This window comes from Egretta garzetta, unplaced genomic scaffold, assembly GCF_000687185.1.
Source record: "Egretta garzetta isolate BGI_Z169 unplaced genomic scaffold, ASM68718v1 scaffold148, whole genome shotgun sequence".
In the NCBI taxonomy this organism is placed as follows: Eukaryota; Metazoa; Chordata; class Aves; order Pelecaniformes; family Ardeidae; genus Egretta; species Egretta garzetta.
The window spans coordinates 1,459,186-1,485,604 of NW_009260669.1; the positions used below are offsets into that span (position 1 = coordinate 1,459,186).

A 26,419-nucleotide genomic window follows, 5' to 3' on the forward strand; every position below is an offset into this window, starting at 1 on the left:
GCGAGCGGCTGCGTGGTGCTTAGTTGCCAGCCGGGTTAAACCACGACAGTGTTGTCCCTTCAGCCACACCACTAAAGGATGCTAATAAACCTGTGACTTGTTCCATTTACTAGTACAGTCGTAACATTAAAACTGAGGGAGCAGATGAGCTTAAGAAACATCTGTGTGCATGATTAAAACATGCTCAGATGGGCTTAAAGTAAGAATTAAGATTATGCAGACATTGAGCTCCAAAATTACAGTCTCATTCAGTATCTACTAATTTAGCTAAGAAGGACTTGAATTTCACTTGCAAACTTCACATTTGCAACTTGAATTAAATACTTCCCAAGTAAACTGAGTCATGACTCCATAAAAAACAGGACTGCCAACATCTTGAAATGCCACTTCATGTCTATTTCAGCTGGAAGCCTGGCAAAGAGCCTCTTTAGGAAGCACTATTTGTCTTCATGAGTATGCAGTTTCTAATGTTCACCTAAGAAGTTGATATTGTAGCACTTTTTACTGGCTTTCCCCTACTTATATGAGCCTGGGAAGACCCAAAATAGAGCCTGGGAAGAGCCAGCCTCCATTTTTTCTTCTCCCACCCTTCTTCTCTAACATGGGTAAGGTCAAACGAAGATGACAAATATGTAGTCTAAGCTACATGATAAGAGAAGGGCAGGCTACGTGGTAAGAGACACACAGAGCTGCAGGCTGGAAGCTGCTTTTGCCTCTATGAAAAAAAAAAATCCAAACCCGAGAGAAGTCACAGAGCTGTGCAGCACTTTGGGAGGGTGGAAATTGCCAGACATACTGTATTGGGAAAGCAAGTTTTAAATTTAACTTCCCATAGGCCCTTGTTAAATCTCCAGAGGGAAGTGGGAATATTTGGAACAGCTGGGGACAGGATAGTATTTCTTTTTCAGTTTTATTTTTGTTAGCAATTGCCTCAACTTTTTCGATCTTGACCAAGTGTGGCACATTGCCACCTCCAGCACACTGCAGACCAAATACTGTCACGCTGAATCTAGGTTCAACATTTCTTCATAGAAGATGCTGAATCTACTCATGCAACATCATGCTACTGTTATTGCTATATAAAACCCACTGGCTGGAATCTTTAACTATCCACATCAGTACTACCCTTTCTAGTATTACCTTTGGCAAATATTATTTAGTATACTTCCCTGGGAGAGCTGGGTTGGTGTTGCTGATCAAACAGGTTTTTTACTAAACATTAATCTAAATTAAGAGTGTGTTTTCATTTGATTAATGCTCTGCAGCCAAATTTTCTTAAGTGTATTTATTGCTATAACTAGGAAGCCTCCTATATCATATTTAACTGCAAATGTCTGCTGTCTGCAGTCCAAAACAAAATGCATCCTCTACTAAGGATCTTAGCCTTACAAAAAAACCAAACCAAAACAAAACAAAGAGGGAGGTGGTATCTGGCAAAAGGCACATAAATACAAACTGTTTTTAAAAATTTGTTTAGTTAGTAATTGCTATAGTGAACATAATATGCTTCCCATTGCAGTATTTTAATGAAACATCGATTAACAGTTATAATCCTCACTACCTCCATAATTAAGAAGGATTTCCAGATTAAAAGAGGAACTGCTTGGTTTATACCTGCACTTCCAAGTAGCCTGCCAAAAAATTTGATATCAAACTGTTCTTTCAGATAGCTGCTTTCTAAAACCTAGCAGTAGAATTAGCTGGGTAGATGCCTCACAAAATGTAAGTAATATCTGTCAAACCATATTAAATTACTGTAATTAAATTAATTTATTTTTGTGTAACAGATTTGTCCACTGCTCTGTGGTTAACTAGAAATTAAATCTGCAGCCTGATCTATATTAAAGTACTTTTCTGTCTACATGGAGTCAATGAAGCTCTACGTGTGCAAGCCCACAGGGAATGGATTCAAAATTTAAAAAAAAAAAAAAAAAAAGTTTATTTTTTCAAACTCATTGTCCCAAATAAAAATCTCTTCAGAAACAATATTATAAAAAAAGAAAACAACAAAACCGAAACAAATCTACATTACAGATTCTAGGTGGTCCTGCTTGAGCGGGAGGGATGGTCCAGGTGACTTCCAGAGGTTCCTTCCAGCCTCAATCATTCTGTGATTCTGTGATTCTGTGATTATTGTCACTTATTCTTATCTTTTAAATAGGTATCAGATATTCTGTAATATATAGTCCATATTTGGTGAATGAGATACATCCTTCCAGAATAGTCATTCATTTCAGGTGTCTACTTGGAGTACCTTATCCTCTGAGGATGACCATATTTCCTTTTTTCTTTTAAATATTGTTAAATATATTTCCCTTTTATTTTAAATATTATTAGATATTTGAATATTATGTTGTGATATTTGCAATTTTATGTCTTTGCAAGTTTCAATTGGATTGCAATGAATTAGTAATTTCAATGATCTTGCCAAAATGCTGTCAGATTACTGCTTTTAATTTGAATCAAAAACTGCGGAAATCCTACGTCTGTACTAGAATTAGGTGAGTGTCATCTTAAAAGCTAATACCAGTTTCTAGAACTAGAAGTATAAACTAAAAAAATTAGGCAGGAAGATGTACATCTACTAGTACTACTGAGAAGGTGCTTCACCATGTATGATAATTTGTGCTTTCTTGCCGTCTCACAGAGAATCCAAATTTTAAACTTGGGGGCAAATTTTAAACTCAGTTTTCCCAATGAAACTCTTCTGATTTTGTTTACTCTTAAAAAAAAAAAAAAAAAATTGTCTTTCAGAATTCGATTATATCAAATTTCAGAAGGGTTTGCTTAAAAAAAAGCCCCACAAAATACGTTTTACCTTTCTTTCATGGTAGTGGTGAAAACTGAGTCTTACTCTTGAGTTATGCATAAATAATGGAAAACTGTTCCCTTGCAAGACAAAGGCTGGAAGCGTCTACAAATATTTTTAAACCTGGTGGATTTTGTAAAGAAACTAGAATTGAAAACATGCATTCAAGAAGACTGAGCCCTCAGACAAAAACAAGAAGGAAAGAAAAGAAGTTATTTATATGCCCAGTCCTATCTTGCCTTCTGGAGACAACTCAGCTAAAATTCTATTTCCAAACTCAACATTAAGAAACAGGAAGGGTTTTCTTATACAAGTCATATGTGTGAGATGTTTGGAAAAGCTGACTGATTTCCTACTGAAAAAAAGAAAAGCTGTAACTAATTCCCAAAATGCCACCGTTTAAATTGGGATTCCTTGTTGTCTGAGATGACTCAAGACAGCCTCTTGAGCATGCACTGGACAGTAGTGCAGGATAATGACCTCGAGGTCCCCGTGGCTACAAGTCAGACAGGACCACACACAAAACAGTATCATGTCTAACAGAATGCAATACGTATTCACTGCATGAATAAATTTAAACAGTGTCTGTGTCTGGCTTTTCTGGTCAGGCTTGTCAATGCAAAGTAACTGAAATTCTAATTTCAGTTACATTCTGGCACATGGATGTTTAAAACTGTTCACATTTTAACCCATTTTTCTTTAATCCCCAGATTTCAATGCAGCTTGAATTTAATTGTATTGAAGCTGATCTCATCCATCACATTGCATCTTCTTGCTATATGGAAATTAATTTTAGTAACAAAAGCTTAAACAACAGAAATCCCTCCCCTGTAGCTTCACATGAATGTTTTATTTACCTGCGTATGGGTCACAAAGGATTCTGTACATACTGCTTACAAGGCTAAGTCTATGAGCAAAAATGCCTCTTGGTAATGATACACTTGTGACAGAAAGACCAAGGCATTACAGTTGGCTGTGAAAAAACTCACTTAAAATGTCTGAGCCATTTGATTTCAATGACTTGACAATTTCACCAGTCTGCCAACTTATTTTAACAATTTTAACTTACTTTAACTATTGTTAAGAATATTATTTAAATATATTAAAAAATGAAAAGCTGAGAAAATATCCAAATTTTGGCAACCATATATTGTATATTAAACCTGTAATATTTAATATTTTTGATGGCTTAGCAGTAGCTCTGTGTTAATTACAGGTGAAATGGCCAATTGTAACTTGAATAGAAAATTTTCATCATGCAGAATCCAAAGTACTTGCAAGCAATCTTCATTACATCCAGTGTAATAATTTTCAGATCATTTGCAAACAACCACTGCATGGCCTGTACCTAGTTTTTCCACTGATGGATGAACACAGACGGAAAATGTATGGAGTCTTCTTTTCATCCTCAATCAATAAGCCAACAAATGCAATTTAGTTTCTGAGCAGAAGGAAGTTGTCTGGTGCTGCTTTGTTTCAGCAAACATTATTTCCCCTTTGAGCAAGAGGGAAATTATTAAGGGAAAGCAGAAGAGATTATGGAAGAAATTGTAGTCTCAAACAAATATGCTTATTCCTTCAGATAAAATCTGTCTGTTCCTTAAAAATGAAGGGGCCTACATGCACCAGCAGGCTCTGCAGCCTCGTAGGCGATTGCTGTCTATGTTCAAGCCCACTTTTACACGGTACAGACGTAACCTGGGATTACTGATGTGGGAAAAGGGGAGGGACAAAAAGCTGCACAAAATCTCCTGGAAACCCCTGTCTCTGGGTTTGGGAGTTTCAGTTAAGCTCAAATCCAAGCTACATTATGTGGATGTCTGTGCACCATGTTGGACTTTGCTGATCCTGACCCTGACTCAGGGACTTCCTTGCCTGACCTCAGAACTGCCTTGTCGATATGGACTTGTCAGGCTGACATGTGAAGATGACCCCAGCACAAGCACTGCGTGCACCAGGAGGTCTCAATACGTCCAACTTTTTTAACCTTGTCTTTTCTACACATTAGTATTTGTGTTGAAGAAAAAATACGAAAGAAACAAACAAATAAATAAATAACACCCTACTTCCTAAACCAAGCAGTGAGCACACTGTTACTTTTGAACTGACAGGAATTCTACAAAATAGAGTAAGATTGGAAGGAAGTCAAAAAGAAGCTTTCTCCATACGGGTAAGTCCCTTTCCCTGGCTAATCTATCAGTTGTGCCCTCCATACCAGCCCAGCAGTACTCTTGGAAACTCTCTACAGGGACAGATACTGCAAACACAATTAGACATATTATGGATACAACTACAGAGGATGTTGTTGTTTCTGTTGTTCTGAATGACAGTATTAAGATTTCTAAGTGAGTTTTTCCAAGTTTTCTTTTGGAAGTGGGGGAAAACACAGAGTAAAAAAGAAAACTCTCCTATGATGGAGACTGCTCACCCTCCCAATCAGCTATTTATACACACTTTTAACTTCCCTCTGAGCCTTGTCTTCTCCAGGCTGAAAGTGAACTCTCTCAGCCTCTCCTCATATGACGGATGCTCCAAGTCCTTAATAATCTTTGTGACCTTTCAGTAAGTCCCTGCCTCTCTTGTACTTGGAAGTCTAGAACTGGATCTTTCACTCCAGATGTGTCTCACCACTGCTGAGTCAAGGAGAATGATCACCTCCCTTCACTTGCTAGAAATGCTCTGCCATGCTGTCCTTGTCCATGTCCAACTTGTCCATCAGGACCCCTATTCTTTTTACTGTAAAGCTGCTGTTCAGATAGTCAGGCACCTGCTAGTCCTGGTGCCTGCAGTTATTCCTCTACCAAATGCAGAACTTTGCATTTCCCTTTGTTGAACTTCATGGAATTCCTTGTCACTTCAATTCTCCAGCCTGTTGAGGTCTCTCTGAATGGCAGTACAACCATCTTGTGGATCAGGCACTCCCAGTTTTGTGCCATCTACAGGCTTGCTGAGGATGAACCCGGTCCTACCATTCAGGTCATTGATGAAGATGTTGAATAGCATTGACCCCAGTATTGAATCCTGGAGTACACCACTTTTGACTGGCCTCTGGCTGGACTTCATGCCACTTCTCATAACCTTTTGAGACCAGCAGTTCATACAGTTGTCAGCCCCCCTCACTGTCCATTTACCTAAGCTGTACTTCATCAGTTTGTCTATGAGAATGTTAAGGGACACAGTGTCAAAAAACTTCCTCTTGAAGTCAAGACAAATAACATCACTGCTTTTTCCTCATCCACCAAGTCTGTCATCTCATCATAGACAGTTATCAGGTTGATCAGGCATGATTTCCCCTTTCATCCATGCTGACCACTCCTGATCACCTTCTTGTCCTTACTGTGCTTCAAAATATTTTCCAGGAGGACTTGCTCCATCACTTTCCCAGAAACTAAGGGGAGTCCAACAACTTGTAGATTCCCAGATTCTCCTTCTTGCCCTTCTTGAAGATAGAAATTACATGTTTCCTCTGGAAAGAAGGAACCTCAGAAACCTCTCCTGGTTTTCATGACCATTCAATGATAATAAAGGATGGCCTTGCAATGACATCCCCCCATTCCCTTAATACTCATGGGTGCATTCCATCAGGTCACAAGGTCTTGTGCATGTCCTGTTTATTTAAATGTTCCTTAACCAGATCCTCCTTCAATGAGGGCAAATCATCCTTGCTCCAGAATTTGCCTCTGATTGCAGAGGCCTGAGATTACCAAGGGTTGGTCTAATGAGTAAGGACTGAGGTAAATAAGGTAATGAGTACCTTGGCCTTTTCCATGCCTTTTGTCAACAAGTTCTCTGACCCAGCAGGGAGCAGCAGGCCCACATTCTACTTAAGTCTGTTTTTTTTGCTGCTGATGTTCCTGTAGAAGCTCTTCTTGTTGTCCTTCATATTCCTCACAAGTCTAAACTCTAAGTGGGCTTTGGCTTTTCTAACTGTGTTTCTACATGCTTGGAAGGCTGCACTGCCATTCAGTGGGACCTGGACAGGCTGGAGAGTTGGGCGGAGAGGAACATGATGGAATTCAAGAAGGGCAAGTGCCAAGTGCTGCACCTGGGGAGGTTGAACCCCATGCACCAGTACAGGCTGGGGGCTGACCTGCTGGAAAGCAGCTCTGCTGAGAGGGACCTGGGAGTCCTGGTGGATGACAAGCTGACCATGAGCCAGCCGGGTGACCTTGTTGCAAAGAAGGCCAATGGCATCCTGGGGTGCATCAAGAGCAGTGTGGCCAGCAGGTCGAGGGAGGTTATCCTCCCCCTCTACTCTGCCCTGGTGAAACCCCACCTGGAGTACTGTGTCCAGTTCTGGGCTCCCAGGTTCAAGACAGTTGAGGAACTCCTAGAAAGAGTTCAGAGGAGAGCAACAAGGATGATGAAGGGACTGGAGCATCTCCCCTACAAGGAAAGGCTGAGAGAGTTGGGCTTGTTCAGCCTGAAGAAGAGAAGACTGAGAGGGGACCTCATCAACACATACAAATATCTTAAGGGTGGATGTCATGAGGACGGAGCCAGACTCTTTGCAGCAGTGCCCAGTGACAGGACAAGGGGCAATGGGTACAAACTGAAACATAAGAGGTTTCAGTTGAATATGCGGAAGAACTTCTTTACTTTGAGGGTGGCAGAGCACTAGAACAGGCTGCCCAGGGAGGTTGTGGAGTCTTCTTCTCTGGAGATATTCAAAGCCCGCCTGGATGAAGTCCTGTGTAACCTGCTCTAGGAGAACCTGCTTTAGCAGGGGAGTTGGACTAGGTGATCTCCCGAGGTCCCTTCCAACCCTTGCCATTCTGTGATTCTGTGATTCTGTGGACAGTGTCTCTATATTCCTTCCAGGTCACCTGTCCTTGCTTCCACTTCTTCTACACTTCCCTTTTAAATTAAGAATTTTAGTGAGTATCTTCATCACCTGAAGACAGAGATACCTGTCCTGATGCTGGTACAACTCCATAAATGTATGTAAAAAGGACAATGCTTTCTTACAATCTTTTGAAAGAAAGACTAATTTGTGATATATAACTTTAAATGTAAGAATGAGTATATATTACATCCTTCTTAGAAGTTCCATTCACTTTGTTTATTCTTCTGAGCTCTTCTATTAAGCTACTGTTTACTTTTGAGTTGTTCAGAGCTCATAGAATAGCTAATAGAAGTATCAAAATTGCTCTTGGCATCTTCATATCAAAATGGATGGTTGCCAGTACAGTAATAGAGCACAGCATTTCTCTTCACAAATATGCTGCCATTGAAACTAATGAAAATGTTGATACTAAGTACCCTCACTAATCTTTAAAATTATTTTAGGCAAGACACGCCTTCTTAAATAATTCAAAGAATAAAAAGTTCAGTATGAGGAGACTCATACTGACTCTTTAAATCAAGCTGATTAAAACACTAACTGAAAGAGGTAAAAAAATAAGTTGGAGACCTATGGGGGTACCCTGCATCTTTGGCTCTTCTCTGCCATTTCTGTCTTGATGTTTGAGAATGAGAGCTGAACTGAGTATATTCTTGGGAAAAAATAGTTAATAAACAAAACGAGGCAAGTAATGTATTTATCTATAAAGAGAGAAGTTGACCTCAGTGCAGTCTCTAATGTTTCTATTGGGGCATCTTGTAAGGTAAACATAGGAAGTGGCTGTACAGTTACCCTTTATGCCTAGCACTGCTTCTGTGATCACTGCAAATATCAACATATACGTGCATTTATGTATATATTTCTAATAAGGTTTCTTGCACATCTGCATCTATCCATCTGCATAAATATCTTCCTAAATCTGGCTTGCCTGGATTACAAAACCAAAGGTAACACCACATAGCATGTGGTTTTCTCCTCAGTAAAAATGACATTTTACATATGGAACATTTGATGGACTAATTATGTCGCAACATTAAGGGAAGCGAATACTTTGGTACCATTACTTCCCCTACCTGGTACTGTTAGCTATTTTCATAAAATAGTTTCCTGTTCTTATTCTACTGCACCAAATTACTATTGTATCTAAGCCTAATACCAGTTATTATAGTGTGTAAAGAAGAAGGTCTGAGGAAAGGAATGGGTCTAAATCCCATGTCTCTCAACCTAGGTCATAGTGAGAAGGAAGCTGTCTTGTCCTCTTGATAGAGGCAAGGGAACACAAATCTACCAAAGAGGCAGACACAGCACAGCTGAAGATTATATTAAATCGTGTATGTGATGCTAGAGGAGTGTACAACAGTACCAAAAATAGAATACATGTAGGAAACAAGGGCATATACGTAATAGAAAAATAATCTTATATTTCACACATACTTTCGAACCATGGGGTCACTCACAGAAAGATCCCTTCATGCTGCTGGTTACTATGGTGACAAGGACAGCCTAAGAGCCTACTTAAGACAGAAGTGATGTGCTGCCTAGCCCATCACTCAAGGCAGTGGGATACTATCAGATAAAAATATTAGTTCAAGAAACCTGTGGTTGAAGACACCTTCTATAGCTTAGAGGTACCCAAGATGAATTCTTTTTAAGGGAGGAAAGACTGAGTGGATGTATTTCAGCTAATAATAAGCAGACTTATCTATGCATTTTAATTTTAGTTTTTGATACTTAGAAATTCTTTCACAAATACCGTCACTACAGAGAAATTCATCAATTTGATGCAGGCTTACCTAAGGCTAATACAATGAAGCAACATTTTACAATTTATAATATTTTCAAAAAGCAAATGCGAAAAGCATCTATTCCAGTATATGAAACTTGATTTCATTTTCAGAACACTTGTGTGTGTCAGATAGGTCTCTGCAAACTGAGACAAAGAGTTTACAAAAAGAGAAAGATGGATAAACTTTCACAGAGACATATGCTAAAAATCTAAACCCCAAAGGGCTTACCGATTTGAGCTATAAATGGGAGGAAGTGGAAAGGAGAAGATGCACAGAACAATGCATATGCAACTTAGGGACTGTCACACTGCTCCAGGCTATGATGTGAGAGTGTGTGTGTAAAATCCAAGACTTGGGGAATTACCCAGGAATTTTTGAAGTGAAGTTTAGTTCTATCCGAAGATAGCTCCACAGGACTAGACAGCTAATAAGGATTTAGGCACTTAGCTATGGAATAAGCAGGAGGTGTGTGGATCTGAGTTTTATACCAAATCATTAATCACAGAATAGTTTGGGCTGGAAAGGACCAATGAGCAGGGACACTTTCATGTTCCTCAGAGCCCTGTCCAACCTGACCTTGAATGTTTCCAGGGATGAGGCATCTACAACCTCTCCGGGAAACCTGTTCCAGTGTTTCACCACCCTCATCGTAAAAAAATTTCTTCTTTATAGCTAGCCTAAATCTACCCTCTTTTCGTTTAAAACCATTGCCCCTTGTCCTATTGCGACAGGCCCTGCTAAAAATTTGTCCCCGTCTTTTTTATAGGCTGCCTTTAAGTACTGAAAGGCTGCAATCAGGTCTCCCCGCAGCCTTCTCTTCTCCAGGCTGAACAAGCCCAATTCTCTCAGCCTTTCTTCATAGGAGAGGTGCTCCAGCCCTCTGATCATTTTTGTGGCCTCCTCTGGACTCGATCCAACAGGTCCATGTCTTTCCTGTGCTGAGGGCTCCAGAGCTGGACACAATACTCCAGGTAGGTTCTCAAAAATATATATAAAGATATACAAGTCTGTGTTTAGATGGAGTATGTACAAACAACATATCCACCTGAAAAATAGGGAAAACAAGCTTCTCCTGTCTTATAGAGGTGCTCTAAGGAAGAATACATAGAAATTCTGAAGCTTCTGTGTTGTGTTAGTAAACAGCTGGGGTAAACAGGTTAGCTAGATATACGAATAGATTTTTCAGTATGTAAGGTAGTCTTACACTTGAAAATGAATTTTCTACAGATTGCCACAGAGATATATTTAAGAAACACTTCTTTTTCAGCACCTGGAAAACATCACTATATAGTAGAGCGGTGACAAATGGTGACCCCAAACACAGTAGTAATAGATCCCAAAAGCATTGAAACAGAACACTTGAAAGGCAAAGAAATATTAAATTAGCATTTTCAATATTGTTTTTTCTGCAACACCTCACTGTATTTATTTCATCAACACCTAACATAACAAAACAAACAGGATTCAAGTGCTATGAAATATTTATTCCTGTAAACTAGCCTAAGGCAGTTTCTCTGCCTGTGCTAGCAGTCGTGCTAATGATACGGTAACAGCTTTAGAAGAATGCCCTTCACTCTCAGAGACACCAACAATCTTGTATAAACAGAAGAGAAAGGATCACAAGGTTCTTTCTTAACCAGTTGTAGGCAAGAGGCGAGACACTGCACACAATTGTATTGTGTGTAATGGACACATCGTTCTGTCATTGATAACAGCATCACTCAACAAGAACGGCAGCAGCACAGGCAGTATGCCTTGCCATAAAACAAGCCTTTCCATTAGCTAGTACACATCAAAAATCAAATTAAGGCTACTGATGACCTAAATTCAGTAAAATGTAGATCTGTTTAAATTAACTACTGTGATCCAGTAATGGGATTCTTCAACAGGTGTAAATGATGCTGTTGAAGAAATCAAGTTGTATTCATGGACCTTAGCTCTAATAGCAAAGAAATAATTGTCAGAGATTGTGGATTCTGCAGGACATAAGCATAGCATGGAGCAATTGTATTTTTATTGACTTCAACTGTAAGATTATCTGTCTAGTCAGCAAGTCACTACTTTTAAAACTAGACAGGTACAAATATCTCACTGGCAAATATTCAGCTGATTCTTTACAGGGCAGTTCTTTAGGAGACTTCAGTTACCTGGGTAATACCTGGCGAGGCCAGTTGCACTACCAAAAACCTGCCATAATAAAGTGGGGTCTTCTTCTCTGTTCCGCTTGAACACGTCATCCAATGCTGCAGTCCAGTTCAGTTCATTTAACACTATTGTTGCTGTCAAAGACAAAACACATTTGATATTAGAAAGTTACATCCTAACATAAACATAAATGACTACAAAAACCAAACTGAACTATTGCAAATAATATTTCATCAATCAACAAAGTAAATTTAAAGAAACACACTCCTCTTCCCTGGGAATTTTCACTAAGTTCCTTATGCTTTCTTCTTTCCATTGCATAATTTGTATGCAATGACTACTGGCTTATTTTCTTTTCACTTCATTTAATCAGCTGCAAATCTCTTACTAATTTCCTCCTCAGAATCTCAGTCATGTTAGGCAATAGCAGGTATTCAGTTAATTAGAAAGAGCAAGGGCTTTTTGTTGGTTTGGCCACTAACTCTTTCTTTTGTGTTGCCTAGTGTCATTGTAAGTAATATTTCTGAAACTGAAACACCTAGGTTAGCAAGCCAAGAGAGGGAAGGAAACTAGAGAGGAAAAAAAAATATTTCAGAACAGCTGAAGATGTAGGTATAAAACCTACAGAAGTCACTGCTGTAATAGAGATCCTGCTTACACTATGGTATAGCACACAGGAAAGAAAACTCAACTTCTTTTGCCAATGAGCAAATCAAGCTGAAATAAAAACAGTTCACGTTTGAGGCATGTGGGTGGCATCACAGTACAACAGTTGGGATGTAGGTCTACGTTCTAGTCCTCTGCTAGTGTGAAAAAAAGAAACAATAAAAATAAGGACAGGCTGAAAGTTAACATTTGACAGCCCATTTCCAAAGTGAGGTTGTTAACAGGTACTAGAGAAATGAGATCGCAGCATTAAATTTTATAGGCTTGTTCTTAAAGGTTAAGGAGAAAATTGCTACACCATGTATTTTGCAGAAAGGTTTATCTGTTTTTTTTCCAAAGTAGTTTTAAGATAATATTACTCTCTCAAGGTACAGCTTTTTATATAAATATCAAATTAAATTGCCAACTCTTGAGATTCCATGTAAGCAACAGGCTTGTACTATATACCTGCCTCTTTGTAAGTAGATAGTTATAAATACATATATGTTTGCTTAAGAAAGAGGAATAATTCCCTAAGGCACCATGATAAGTTTATTATCATCTTAAAATGGTTACTGTTCAATTATTTCTCTTAGATCTAGTTTGACCTACTGTGTAATTAAGCATTATGTACAGACTTTCTAGACTTGACCTTGTTTCAGGTGCTACTTCCAGAAGTGTCTCCACAAAGCCATTAGAAGCTCCGTCCTTATCCAGACAAGAATTTCCTTTGGTGCTTGAATTTTCATTTTTTCATGTTATCATTTCCTCATCTGATACACAGAGTACTTGGCCCAGTGGAAGCCTATGCCAATGATTACTGGAGGCATTTAGGGCACTGGAGCTTAGGACACTGACTTAAGGCACATGGGAGGCAGTAGTTCTTACCTCTTAGCCAGCTGACAAAGCATTTATGTGTCAGGGTCCTCTAGGAATTCCGAAGCCCCATAACAATATAAACCAATGAATTTCTTGTGGCCTTGTGACCTGACTTAAAATTGCTGCAGCCTCTACCCCCAAGTCTGTCAGTGCCTTTATCGCCCTGCTCAGACCACTGACATCCCTATTCAGCAAAACATTTAATCAAGAAAAAATTGTTTTTAAATTAATCATGCTCATAAATGCTTTTCTGAATCAGTTGCTAAACACCTCATGAAAAAACACTCTTCACATATGAAATGTGGTACAATATTTCTAAAGAGAAGATTTCCTTCAGACAGTAAGTTTACTAACAAATTATATTATATACATTAAACATGCTACTACATTTACAAATACTGTTGCAAAGAGTGTCTGTGTAGTATCATCCAAAAATGTATTGCAAAGAGCTATATATGTATTTGAACCTGTATGTTTACACACACATATGCACATACACATTCATATATATATATATATATATAAATGTATTAAAAATACATGCACATACAAAAATAAGGAACTAAGGAGACAATCTAAAAACAGTAAAATAACTAAGTATTGAAGTACTGAATGGATATATTGGAACTAATAATTTCAACATTTTATTAAACTTGTTGAGATTAAGCTATAAAGCAAGAAATACAGCTCACTAGATCTTATTTGTAATATTTGCGAAGTGATGCTTTATAGTCAGAGTCAAGAGTTTTATCATCTTATTTACGTCCCACTTTCCCCTTTCTCCTCCCCTAAAACTTTCTCCCAGAGACAAACACAACACCCTAAAAAAAAAATTCAAGAACTTGCAGCAGGGCGGTAAGGTGGGGGGAGGAAAAAACATGTGAAATTAGAATTGAAAAAAAAAAAAAAATGTGGAATTTAAGATGAGAAACAAGAACGGAGAATCCAAACAGAAGTAAAATTAAATAAGTCGTGGAAAAGGCTACTAACAGTATGTAATATATCTGTTCTCAGGTACGGAAAAACATCTTCCTGCACTACAGGAATTTGTAGTTAGGTACCCAGGTCTCATTTCAGAAATAAATTTTAACAGTACACAGGTGACTTCACCATATACCACTTTCCTCTTACTTCACTTTCCTATTATGACAAGAATTTGTGCTTGGAACAGATACAGAGAGTTTATTTGGTGGGACTGATATGCAAATAGCTGATTGTACAGTCATTAAAACAATTCCTGGAGCAGTTTCCTATACATAATTCAGACTTGCTCCCTTCAGTCAGGGTTTTTTGTTTGTTTACATTCTATATACAAGTATACTTGTATAGAATGTACCCACATTTGCATTAACTAATCCAGTGATCAGTAAATAAGGAAAGAGGTGCTGAAATTTTAGCTTTAATATTTTAATATTTTTTTCTGTTAGTGTTTTCCACAACTCAGATTACTTTTCTATTTCTTCTCAAGAATATGCTCTGGACTTCAAAAGGCAAGCTGTAAATCAAGTCCCCTAATTATTTTTTTTTCTTTTTTTTTTCCGAATGCAATATACCTCTGGTAATAGGACATTTTATACCAATACCTCTAGATTCTGGTCTAAAGGCTACAGCAATGGATTTGAAACTTGCCAACAAAAGAAAAGCAAGCAAATCTGCTCATAAACAGCAACAAAACTATTCTTCAAATGGTTCCTACTAAAATATCATGATTCTCAATTTGCACATAAAAATCAATGCAGTGCTACTTTCACTAGCTCATAGTAGAGACCGTGGCACCTGTCAGAATACCCTAATTTGGGAGACACGGATTTATACTGACTTCATTAATATAGTGAGAATTTATTTTATTTCTCTGTTATTAAAAAAAAAAAACAAAAAAAACCACCCTAAAATAAAAAGTTTAGTGGTGTAGCCACACCTACTGACATGCTGTAAATCCTAGAAACACTTACCTTTCTTTTTGAGTTAACTTCCATACAGGAAAGAGCTTTTGACTGATAATTGGCAGAAAATCTAGTTGGAGACAACTCTCCAATAAGCTTATTTCCAATTCTGCTAAAAGAAGTCTTTGAAGATTACTACTTCAAAGTATTTCAGCTGCTACCTTTCACTTGATATGGGCAAGATGAAAAAATAAAATTTATCATCACACAATAGGAAACATCATTCTTTCTGGCTAATTCCGCTGAACTCCATCCACCTTTTCTTTTTTTCCCCTCTTCTTTATGACATGAGGTTTAGGGGCCTTGACAAGGAATGGATTCAATTTTCCTCTGCAAATGCAATCAATAAAAAATAGAAAGCACTACCATGCTCTCTTTAAAAGAACCGGAATACACTTCTGATGATTTATTCAATGTATAGGCCCTGGCTTGCCTACAAGGCAGAGTACAACTTTATTTGAAAAGCCTGAGAGCTATTTACTGTATCTGAAAATATGTCAGCTGCTGTTCCCTGATGCGGCAGCTACACATACGCTGGGTAGAACAGAAGGGAGCTCCTCAGCAGTTCATTAATCTTCTTTTAGTGTGTGGAATGTATTACACTTCCATATCCTATTTAATGAAGTTGTCTCATTGATTTCTTTAAAGACAACACTGACTAGTTATTGTTATGAATCAAATATATATTTGCCATCAAATATTATGGTATTTAAAAGTGGGCACAGAGGGACAATGCATTTGCAAGCACATATTTCTGTATATACATGTGCAGATGCAGATGCTTCCACCTGTAGCCTTGCTAATCAGATATTATAGACACTCCACTGGAGGCATAAACTACTCTTCTTTATGACTTACATGTTTCATGAATTTTTTCAAGATTAGATTCCTTCCGGCTTATGTTCAATCACATAAAAAGTTGCACACTCTCAATTGTCATTGGAAACTTGTAAACCCATCTCATTTTACATTGGACTAAGAAGGAATGGTCTTTTTTTTTATTTTAAGGTATTTTTAATTAGATTTTTGCACTGGTTTGTATGTATGTGTGTGGGTATACACATTTTCCTCATAATTAGCAAATATATTAATTTGAAGAACTATTCTGGTAGTAACTTGAACTTCAACCCTTCAAATTTACATGCATGTTTTAAGCCATCTATTTCTCTCATGCAAAAGGCCAGAGCAGAGGAAAGATTATAGTGGCTCCAAACTGAACACTGTCTCCAAGGTAACTGGTCCTCAGAGTGGAATCAGAAATCTGAATTTAGTTACTTAGGCTTTCCACAGAAAACCACAGGAAAGTGTCCAACTCAAAACATTAATCCAAAAAAACTTCACAGCTGATTAGAAAACAGAAGAGAATAAAGGAAAAATTCTGAGAACTGGGGGAACTGGGGAGTGTTTTAGCCAACCTCTCCATAGAGGTTAAGCAAATAAATCAGAGCTCCAAAGGACGCATTTCTATCCACTTACATGGGTAAGCACACTGTTAGATACAGGACTGGATCCTAGGAGTGTGCATCTACAAACTGAATGCTTTAAATGTACACATACTCCAGAACACAAAATTTATCAGATCAGTTACAAATATTGTAATAACTTGTATTTAGTTTTGAAAGCATCCCCCAGCTGATTTGAAAGTGTTCCTATATTAGGAATTAATTATATACTTTAAAAGGTAAATAATTACAAATCGTAAAAATATTACAAACTGAGTATATTTTGTTAATTTTTATCAAAACAAGGATTTATGAATGCAAAGGAAATGTATTCTTTTCATTCAAAGCATGAGAGAAAAAGAAAAATAAACAGTCTTAAAATTTAACATACAATAGTGTCCTGGTTTCGGCTGGGATAGAGTTAATTTTCTTCATAGAAGCTGGTGTAGTGCTGTGTTTTGGATTCAGTACTAGAAGAATGTTGATAACACACTGATGGTTTTAGCTGTTGCCAAGTAGTGCTCAGACTACTCAAGGACTTTTTGAGCTTCTCCTGCTCGGCCAGGTGCATAACAAGCTGGGAGTACAGCACAGCTAGCACAGCTAACCCGAACTGACCAAAGGGCTATTCCAGACCATAGAACGTCATGCTCGGGGGCGTCAGTCGGTCGGTTCGGTTGCGGGGAGAGTGATCACTGCTTGGGGACTGATCGTGGCTCGGGACGGGCTGGGCATCGGTCAGCGGGTGGTGAGCAGTCGCATTGTGCAACATTTGTTTTGTATATTCTGTATATTCTGTTATCATTCTCATTACTACTATTAATTTCTCTTATTAAACTTTCTTTATCTCAGCCCACAGCTCTAACCTTTCTTCTCCTTCTTGATTCTCCCCCCCATCCCACTGAGGGAGGGGGGAGTGAGCGAGCGGCTGCGTGGTGCTGAGTTGCCAGCCGGGTTAAACCACGACAAATAGCTATTATATAGCAGCATTTCCAATTGGGTAGGCCATTATTTTAAGTGATGCTCTAGTGGATCTTGTATATATAAATCAGTTACAAAATCTTGCTTTGAAAGTAGCATTTGTATTTTGGATCATAACTGAATTTAAAATCACTGGATAATCAGAACTGTTCTGGTAATATGCATTCAGTGGTGCATAAAAAGTAAAGTATTAAAGTACAATTTTTAGCATATGGAACAATAATGAAATCAAATAATTTCAACATCTAAGATTGCTGAAAGAAAATTTTATAGAGTAAATTTTTTACATTCTTAATTAAAAGCTTAAATGATAAAATGTCATGTACTTTTTTCTTTAAATGAACAACTTCTCTATTCCCCATTAGATATCTGACATTCTGTCCCAGACACTTCTATAAATAATTCTCTGAAGAAGTCACTGAAGTCTAGCATACTGTTGTGTCTGTGTCAAATCAAGTAAATTAATTGGCAATGCCATACGATGTCTGCTGACGGCTTAGCCACCACATGCTGATAGCTAGAGATGCACAGTAAAAGCTCATTAAAATAAGAAACGCCCAGGAGAAGGAAATGAGAATAAAAATGTCAAGAAGAGAAGATGGAATTAAGCTTCTATTACAGCTCAACAAAAAAGAGTTAATACAATGCAGAGTCATAAATGCTTCAATACACCCTCATAATTTTTCAACAGGTTATTTATCTTCATAAAATACAAAAGACACCCATATTATATACTGCAACCTACTGCCGATAACAGTGTGTGTGCATCTTACAAGTTGGAAAGGATGAACTTTGGTTTTTGCCTTCACTCCTCTAATATGAAGATACACCAGTATGGATTTTAGAATGAAGTAATATCCACTGTAAACAACCATAAAGTACTTTAGGGTTTTGTTGTTTTGTTTTTTTCTGAGAAGATGCTAAGAAGACAAAATATATGAAAGATTGTTAATTAGAGTGGTTCTGGCGTACTTTCAGATTTTGTAGAACTACGCATAGTGTAAGAGCCTAAGTAACATGAAAAACAGAACTAACTTCTTAAAGTAATTATAGCACCTCCTGATGCTCTTCCCACTTTTTTGCTATTTATTGTTATTTTTTACAGATGAGTCAAAGTAGGCCTTCTGAATCAAAATAATTCACTCTTTAAAAAAAGCAGATGAAATATTATTTTTTAATTAGTGTGTTGTATTTTTATGGAAATATCAGGGATTAAATATCAACAAAACACCCACTTAGAAAGTAAGGATGACTATATTACACATACTGACTCTGGTCTGCCTTCACTTTGGTCTAATTTTCTGTTAGCATTTCAAAGGATATCTTAGTGACAGTCAAATTAAACTAGCTATAGAGATATGCTTGATCTTTGATGAAGACTTCTCTCTCTAAAAAATATTAACTAGGTGTTAACAAAACCAAACAAAACCAATCAAAAGACACTGCGGAAATTCTGTTCTGGAAAAATTTAGTAAACTTGATCTTCAGTCTGCCAAGGTATCACCAATTCAGTAACCTTCCAATCACTAGGGCACCTTAGAAGATCAGTAAATCCTAAGCAGAAGCTGCATTACGTGAGAAGAAAAAGAGCTAGAAACAGGCCAACTCATGCAAAAATGTTCTCTCTCCTACCTCATGCTTTCTGCAATTTTTAAACTATTTTGCCAATTCTCATTATAAAATATATTACTTGTAGTCTGAAAACTCAGTTAATTCAGAAATGGATGCTATCACATGCTAGTTTTATGCAGATGACCTATTAAAAAGTTCTTACAATTTTTCTTACAACATGTGTATTGGCCATCAACAGCAATTCCTTCTACCCTCTCCCTAGCCTTGGTAAATTGGAAAGCACAAGTATCTCCAGCAAAAATAGAGATACATTAATACAACAACATAAAGATTGCTTGACACATTGTCTGGGATACTGTGTGTTTGTTTTGTCCAGTATGCCAGAGAGATGAATTGCAAGTGGAAAAAGTGCTGAAAATGGCCACAAAGACACCTGGTGAAGAACAGAAAGCCGTCTTCTGAAACAAGACAAAGAGTTTGAGTAATAAAACCTAGAAAAATGAGGCAGAATCAGAAAGGAAGCCCAACCCTGAAAAGTGCCAGTAGGCATAAGGATGGCATGGGCACAGTAATGAAAAGGTATAAAATGCTTAAGAATAAATTAGATCAGATAATTAGGAAGTTTCTTTTAGAGCAGAAGGTCTTAGAATGGCCTTCGAATAGGAGACATGGGAAAGGAGCCCAGGTCTTTTAAGACGGAACTCGATCAGTTTATTAAAGGAGTAACACAGACTAGCTAGATTAAGAATAAGATTTGTCAAGCAAAAAGCTGTTTCCTGCCCTATTCTGATATTCTTTGTTGCAAATAAAGAAAAGGTCCTTTTAGAAGCTGAAATGTAATAACCACAAACAATACAGTTTTATACAGACTTTGTGCAGCAAAAGAATTGGAAGTAAACATGCTTTTCTTATTAATTTTTAATTAGTGATGTATCATTTTTACTACATTTATATATCTATATAGTACATGCATATGTATGTCCCATATATATTATAAAATCTATATTTAAAATATATATTATTAATAACTATATATTTTAAATTATTGTCCATATATTACATATATCATATATGGAGAGCATACATATATATCATAGACTATTTTTTTCTGAGGTTTAGGGCATTTTAATAAATATTGAAATAATAAAGGGGATTTGGTTAATGGATTCTAATCTAATCCCCATATAAATGAAATATTAATGAATAGCAGGCTGGTTTAATCTATCTAAATGTATCTCTGGCAACAGAAATCCAAGACACACCGGGTGTGAGGGGAATACAGTGCACAAGCAGGAAACGTGAGAAAAATGATGATGAGACAAGGTCTGTTTCATCACCTGAGCTGGTACAGATGTGACAGCTCCTGCTCCTTGTCAATATTCTAACCACCTCATGGACGAGTCTCGCCGTCTAAAAACAATGAAATTCCCATAACCTTTCTTTTTGCTGTTTTTCTTCGTGGTGGTTCTGGGCAAAGGTTGCATCAAAGAGGAAGAGGGCAGATATTTTCTAAAATTCAGCTACCCAAGGAAGAAGTCCCCTCCCTCCGACAGATGAAACATCTGTCCCATGTGTAACTGCATTATGCCTTCTCAGAAGCAGAACATAAAAATAAAATAGAAATTCTCATTCTATAGCCTGGCATCATCATGGGTATTGTACCTCAACTGTTAATTAAGCTTGGTGGTGTTTTCAGGTTATATAGAGGGCATATGAATAAAACTTTTGTCTGTTAAAGATGAAGGGTCTACAGGGTACTAGAAAGGTGAAAGTTCAAAGCTTGCTGCCTGTACAAACAGATGTTATCCTCCTCTCTCTGAAGACATTGCTGTTTCTTGCTATAAACAAGGACTTTGCCTGTATCTTTACAAGAAAAAAAAATATGATTTTTTATTTAATCTATAGCATTAAAACTATGAGGAACAAAACACAGACTCCTAGTCCTGTGCTTGCAAGATGCCAAACTCAATTCTGCTCTCGGGGTGAACCCTGGCCTCCCTGAAGTTAATGACAAAACTCCTTTACTGCAGAGGGAACTGATTTCATTCTTCATCTTTGGAACACTGTAACCCTGCAGAGTTCAGCTACTCTCTGTACAAAGTATTTTGTCAGTCTAATGCAATAAGCAGATCACAGAATTAAAAGTCAGGATATTACTTTAGATTTTTTTAAGCAAATGGAAAAAAAACAAACGCGCCCTTACAAATCACTTCATAAGACTCAAAATGTCTTTGAAATAATAAAAGACTCAAAAGGATCTTCAGGAATGCAGGAAAATTAAGCTTCTTTGCATTTTTTTTTTTATCTGCTTCCATGCCATGAGTACTCTCTTAGGATTCATCAGAACTTTTTGTATTCACTGCTTTATTCACCCCATACGGCAGCTCTTTGAGTGTTCTACAAACAATGTCCAAACAGAGACACATTTTTATAATCATTGCTGAAGGTCTCCTTGTTTTTAATTTACTTTGTGATTATATAAAGCCACAGGAAGAAGACGTAAAGTTGCAGAAAACAACTGGAATGGAATGAACAAAGAAATCTTACCGCCTTTTATATATATGTATACCCTATGGTTTAAGAAGATATGACCTTATATATACCTATCCTAATGGGTTAAACTGCACTAAATAGTAGCTACTTCAGCTTCCCAAAGGGCCATAATCGTCCCTGAAATTATTAAGTACTGCATAAACAGAACTTTTAAAATCAGATAAGCTGCTGAGTTTGAGGTTTCTAAGTGCTCCTATATAGATAATTCCAAATAATAGGAAGAGACCAAGGTATTAAGGAAATACAGACACAGATGGAACAACTGCTGAGGAGTGAAAAAAAATCATCTGGAACCAAAACAGTTAAGAACAAATTATAAAGACCTCTGAAGTAATGCAATATTTTAAACAGCTACTTTCAACTAAAGCCAGGGAGTGAGGATACAGAGCACAACATCTCCTAGGATAAGGCGGAGGATATAAAAATATGAATTTGTATTTAAAATAAGGTTTTAAGGAGGAGTTTCATATCACCTAGTGAAATACAACAAACTTCAGCCCCAGTCTTACAGGCATTTTTACACATATTTAACTTTCATATTTGATAAATGAAGGAAGCAAAACTGAATTCCAGGAGCTTTGCACCAGCTAAATCCCATCCTGTTCTGACAATCTGCATCAATTCAGGATGTACTCCAGGGAAATATGGGTCCAAATCTGCTAACAACCCATTTCAGCAATTGTTTCAAGGAAGAAAAAGGAAAGACCTAGTGTTTTGGTGTTTTGGGGTTTTTTTGGTTTTTTTTTTTTTTTTTCGTATCACTAAAAAAAATGACTGTATGAAGCAACAGCAGACTTATCCTAGTGAGAAGCTCATTATTTGTTTTTCTAAGAGGATACTGGTTTCAGTGGCTTCACCTCTATCAGCCAGCAGTAGAGTGCAATGGAAGGAGGTCTGTGTATTGAAACAGTTGGTGCTGGGGATGTGACATTCATATTATACAGGATTATTTTCTGCTACATCTAATCTGTGCTGTAGCCTGAATGCCCATTAACAGCTAATGTGGGCCAGGAGCACTGTGAGCGTGCACCTTCTGGTTTAGCCGCATCGGAATGGAATCCAGCTGGCACACTCGGAGATGGCTCAGCAAGGTCAAGCGCAGCAACTTGGGCCAAACAGTGTTTTCTTCCAAAGGGCATTTCTGATCTGAACTAAAACACTAACACAGACAGATCCAGCTCTCATGAAACAATAATGAAGAGTCAAATAAATTAGATAGCGGAGAGTGAGAACAACTTGCCTTTCAGTGATAAAGAAGTTCACAGCCAACAAGCAATACTTAGCTCCACGCTCAAGAGTGACATTCTGTCTCGAGTACAATGTCACCTTGTAATTTTTATCATCTTTAGCAGGAAATGTATTTGGATTCAACTATAGCTATACTATTTACTCTAAGTGAAAGGCAGGGATGCTCAATTCCAGCTAATGAGATGGGTCTAAGGATGATAAAACCAAACAAAATACCTATTTTTATATACATACCAACAAACAGTATGTATGTAACCATACAGTTTCTCATCTAAAAAGATATTGCTTTCTTGGTACAAATATTTAGTAGACTAATGGCCAGGTTCTCACCTGTTGCAAGCGGACATATTTTCACTAAAGCCACTGATAACGCAATTCCAGTGTATACCAGCTGCAAATCTGACTGTGATTTTACAAGTATTAGTCTCACCATTACAACATAGGACCCAAAAGCAAAGTTAAGAAATGTTGGCACTTTAAGGATCCAACAACACTATACAAGAGTTCAGAAAATGAGACACCACCAGTAGTAACAAAAGGAGAGCTGGGACCCCAGTTTATGTAAACTCATGTAACAACATTGATGGTTGGTACATGATTTTAACTTTGATTCTAATACTGACTTTCAGGAAAATCCTTGGCATATCATAATCTTACTAGGCATCTTCTTTAGCTACAGAACAGGAACAGTTTATTTATTCTTAATGTCATTGTCAAATCTCAGTAAAAAACTTTAAGTCTTCAGTGTTTTAAAGGTCTTTTGAGTGATTTCTTGACATAATCTGGAACTTTGGCACAAAAGCAGCTTTATAGATACGTAATTTCTGTTTTGTTTATTGTTTATGAGTCAACATCTGGCTAGCATTTTGCAGTTGTAAACTTATGTCAGAAGAGTCATATGTAAAATTACTACATGAAATTTTCTCAAAGCATCAATCCAATAATTGGAACATCGACTGATGCTGACAGAGCTGTCAAAGAAAAATCACTTTTTCATGTCAATATACGTAGTATTTTTAATTTCAGATCTTCAGGCTTCTGATCACTGGCAGAATTTTAAAAAAGATCTTTTTTAGAGTCATGAAATAAAAATACTAAGTTTCAAAGAATTCTTCTTGTTTAAAGAAAGACATACCTATTTTTGCAGAAACTAGGAAAAAACATTTAATTTCTTCAGTTATCTACAAGATAGAACCAAAAAACTGGCAAGGTACAAATACTATGGATGGCAGGCTCCTACAAACTTACTTCAGGGACAACATTTGAACACACATTGCGGGACTAACCAAACACAATTTTTTTCTCACAAAATGAGATTTCAGGTGTACAACCTAGTGAGCAATCACTGGGCATCTCTCCCCTTCCCCCCTTCTCGACAGCTTATGCCATAGAAAAGCATAAAATAGTGTCAAAAGCATCCAGTTCACACTTCATGACAGCATACAACAAACCAAAAAAAGCAGACAAGCTATCCATCATCTGCTCAGAAGAATATAACCCCTAAGGCAAGGAAATGGAAAAGAGAAATGCTGTAGCTATGTAATTTGTCATGATTAATTAGTTATGTATTAAAGTGTTATGATTTCATTTTGCTAAGTATGATCTAATCACATAAGCAGGAATCTTTCATGTCTTGAAAATTTTAAAATGAGATTCAAGACCTGATACTCTTCAATTACCTGCTGTCCTCCTGGTTTCTGCAAAATAAAAACACTTAATGTCCCTCTGCCTCTGACCTCCGATTCCCTGTTATCTGTGACAGAGAAGTCTGAACAAATTACGGAATAATTTGAAAGTGGAAGGATTTTTATTGACTAGAGATGGAAGGACTAAAGGAGAAATGGCGCAAGAACTAACCTGCTGCAGAAATGGAGAGACATTCACGACAAATTAGCTGAAAAGGTGTGTTCTGTGCAGGAATGTAGTTGGATACCAAATATGAAAAACAAACGCAGCTTGAGGGAGATCAATAATTGGAAACATTGAATGATACATTTCAAGACAGTAAGTCAAGAATAATGCTTGTGAGACAGGCAGAAAGTATTTCATGAAATTAGCTCAAATATTAGTACTGATTATTCCGAAGGCAAACAAGGAATGGAACATTAACCCCATATGACCAACTCTAACAGAGCTACCTGCAGAGACACATGAAGAAAAATCTTAGAAAAAATATGTATTTTGTGCCATTTTCCATCAGCAACCATCAACAAACACATACAAAATTTATAAAAAAGGCATATATATATATCTTTTGTAGATGAATACATTTTAAATATTCAATGTCTTCCGGATTAAAAAGGTAGATTCAGATTTAAAAAAGCAACAACAAAACAACCTACCCCAAAAGGGCATTCAAATTTCACCATTCCATATGGATATACTGCTTAGGAAAAAAGGAAAATCAGCAGTTATCCATTTAAAGATAAGTATTCAAGCTTGCAGCAGACTGTCAGAACGATACATGGGTTGGATCACTGCATAATGCCTTTAGCTCTTGCATAATACAAAGCACCACTCCCAAACAACTTATTAGTTTATATACAGACAAGAAGACTTTATATAAAAATAGATAATATAAACGCTTTTTAAATATTTAATCTATGTTCAGAAAGACTGAATAGCCTCTTTCTTCCATATTTTCTACATTTTATTCTCGTGCCAGCTCACTTCCACAAAACAAAGTCATCTACCTATTTTTACGTCATTTCCACCTACATCAAGTGATATTAAGGACAAGGAGCACCCACATAACTAACATCAGCATCATATTCCTAAGCTAAAAATCAGGCAAAAAGTAAAGATGCAACTGTTTTAAATAAAAAAAACCCCATGTATTACTGATATCTTGTATAAAAATGACTCATTTTTTATTCAGGACTGAACTCTCAGGCATAGTCCTGTACTCCAATGAGCCTGGGAAGCTTTAACTGTTCAAGACAAAAATTTTAGAAAGAACAGATTTAAGTTTAGTTCTAGAATGTGTGGATTCTCAGTTTAAAATAATCATGACATCTTATGTTTGTAAAAAGTATGTCAGTAATTTAAAAAATGCTTGAATTTTAAACACAATACGCAGAAAAAAAAAAATGTTGATCCACAAAAGAAAAATGATCTGTGCTCCAGTATCAACCTAGGAGTCACAGAGCAGGCAAAAAATACAACAGTTGAACAAATACAAAACACCTTGTTTCCTCACAGTAATTAAATAGATTAGATACATAATTATGTAAATATACAGTTATAGACATATATATATACACACATATAACATATATATTGAAAAGCAGTGGTAATCAGTTCAATCCATGGTTAAGAGCAAAAATACAGTTCTCACTATGGAGCAGGAAGAAGCTGAGATGAACAGTTGCTTAATCTTCCCTCAGGTTGCATAGTACTTCAGTCCTACTCTAGGCTTCCACTAGCCATTCCAGCAATTTATATTTTGCTCATGATCTTGCTTCATCTGCCTAGAGGTGTCAGTGTTTGCGCCCAGCAAGATGCTGTTAGGTTTTAAAACAAAAAAGCAACCGGAATATGTTTGTTTTCTCTGTGGGAAAAAAAAAAAAAAA

At 37.1% G+C, this 26,419-nt stretch overlaps 1 protein-coding gene across 1 annotated transcript in view; it reads right to left on the reverse strand.

Moving 5' to 3' along the window:
• Positions 1-26,419, reverse strand: part of CACNA2D1 (calcium voltage-gated channel auxiliary subunit alpha2delta 1) — a 364,004-nt gene that overhangs the window by 115,252 nt on the left and 222,333 nt on the right. The window contains exon 7 of the mRNA XM_035901091.1: positions 11,587-11,718. Within this exon, the coding sequence (XP_035756984.1) occupies positions 11,587-11,718 (132 nt within the window). The remainder of the gene's footprint in view (positions 1-11,586; positions 11,719-26,419) is intronic.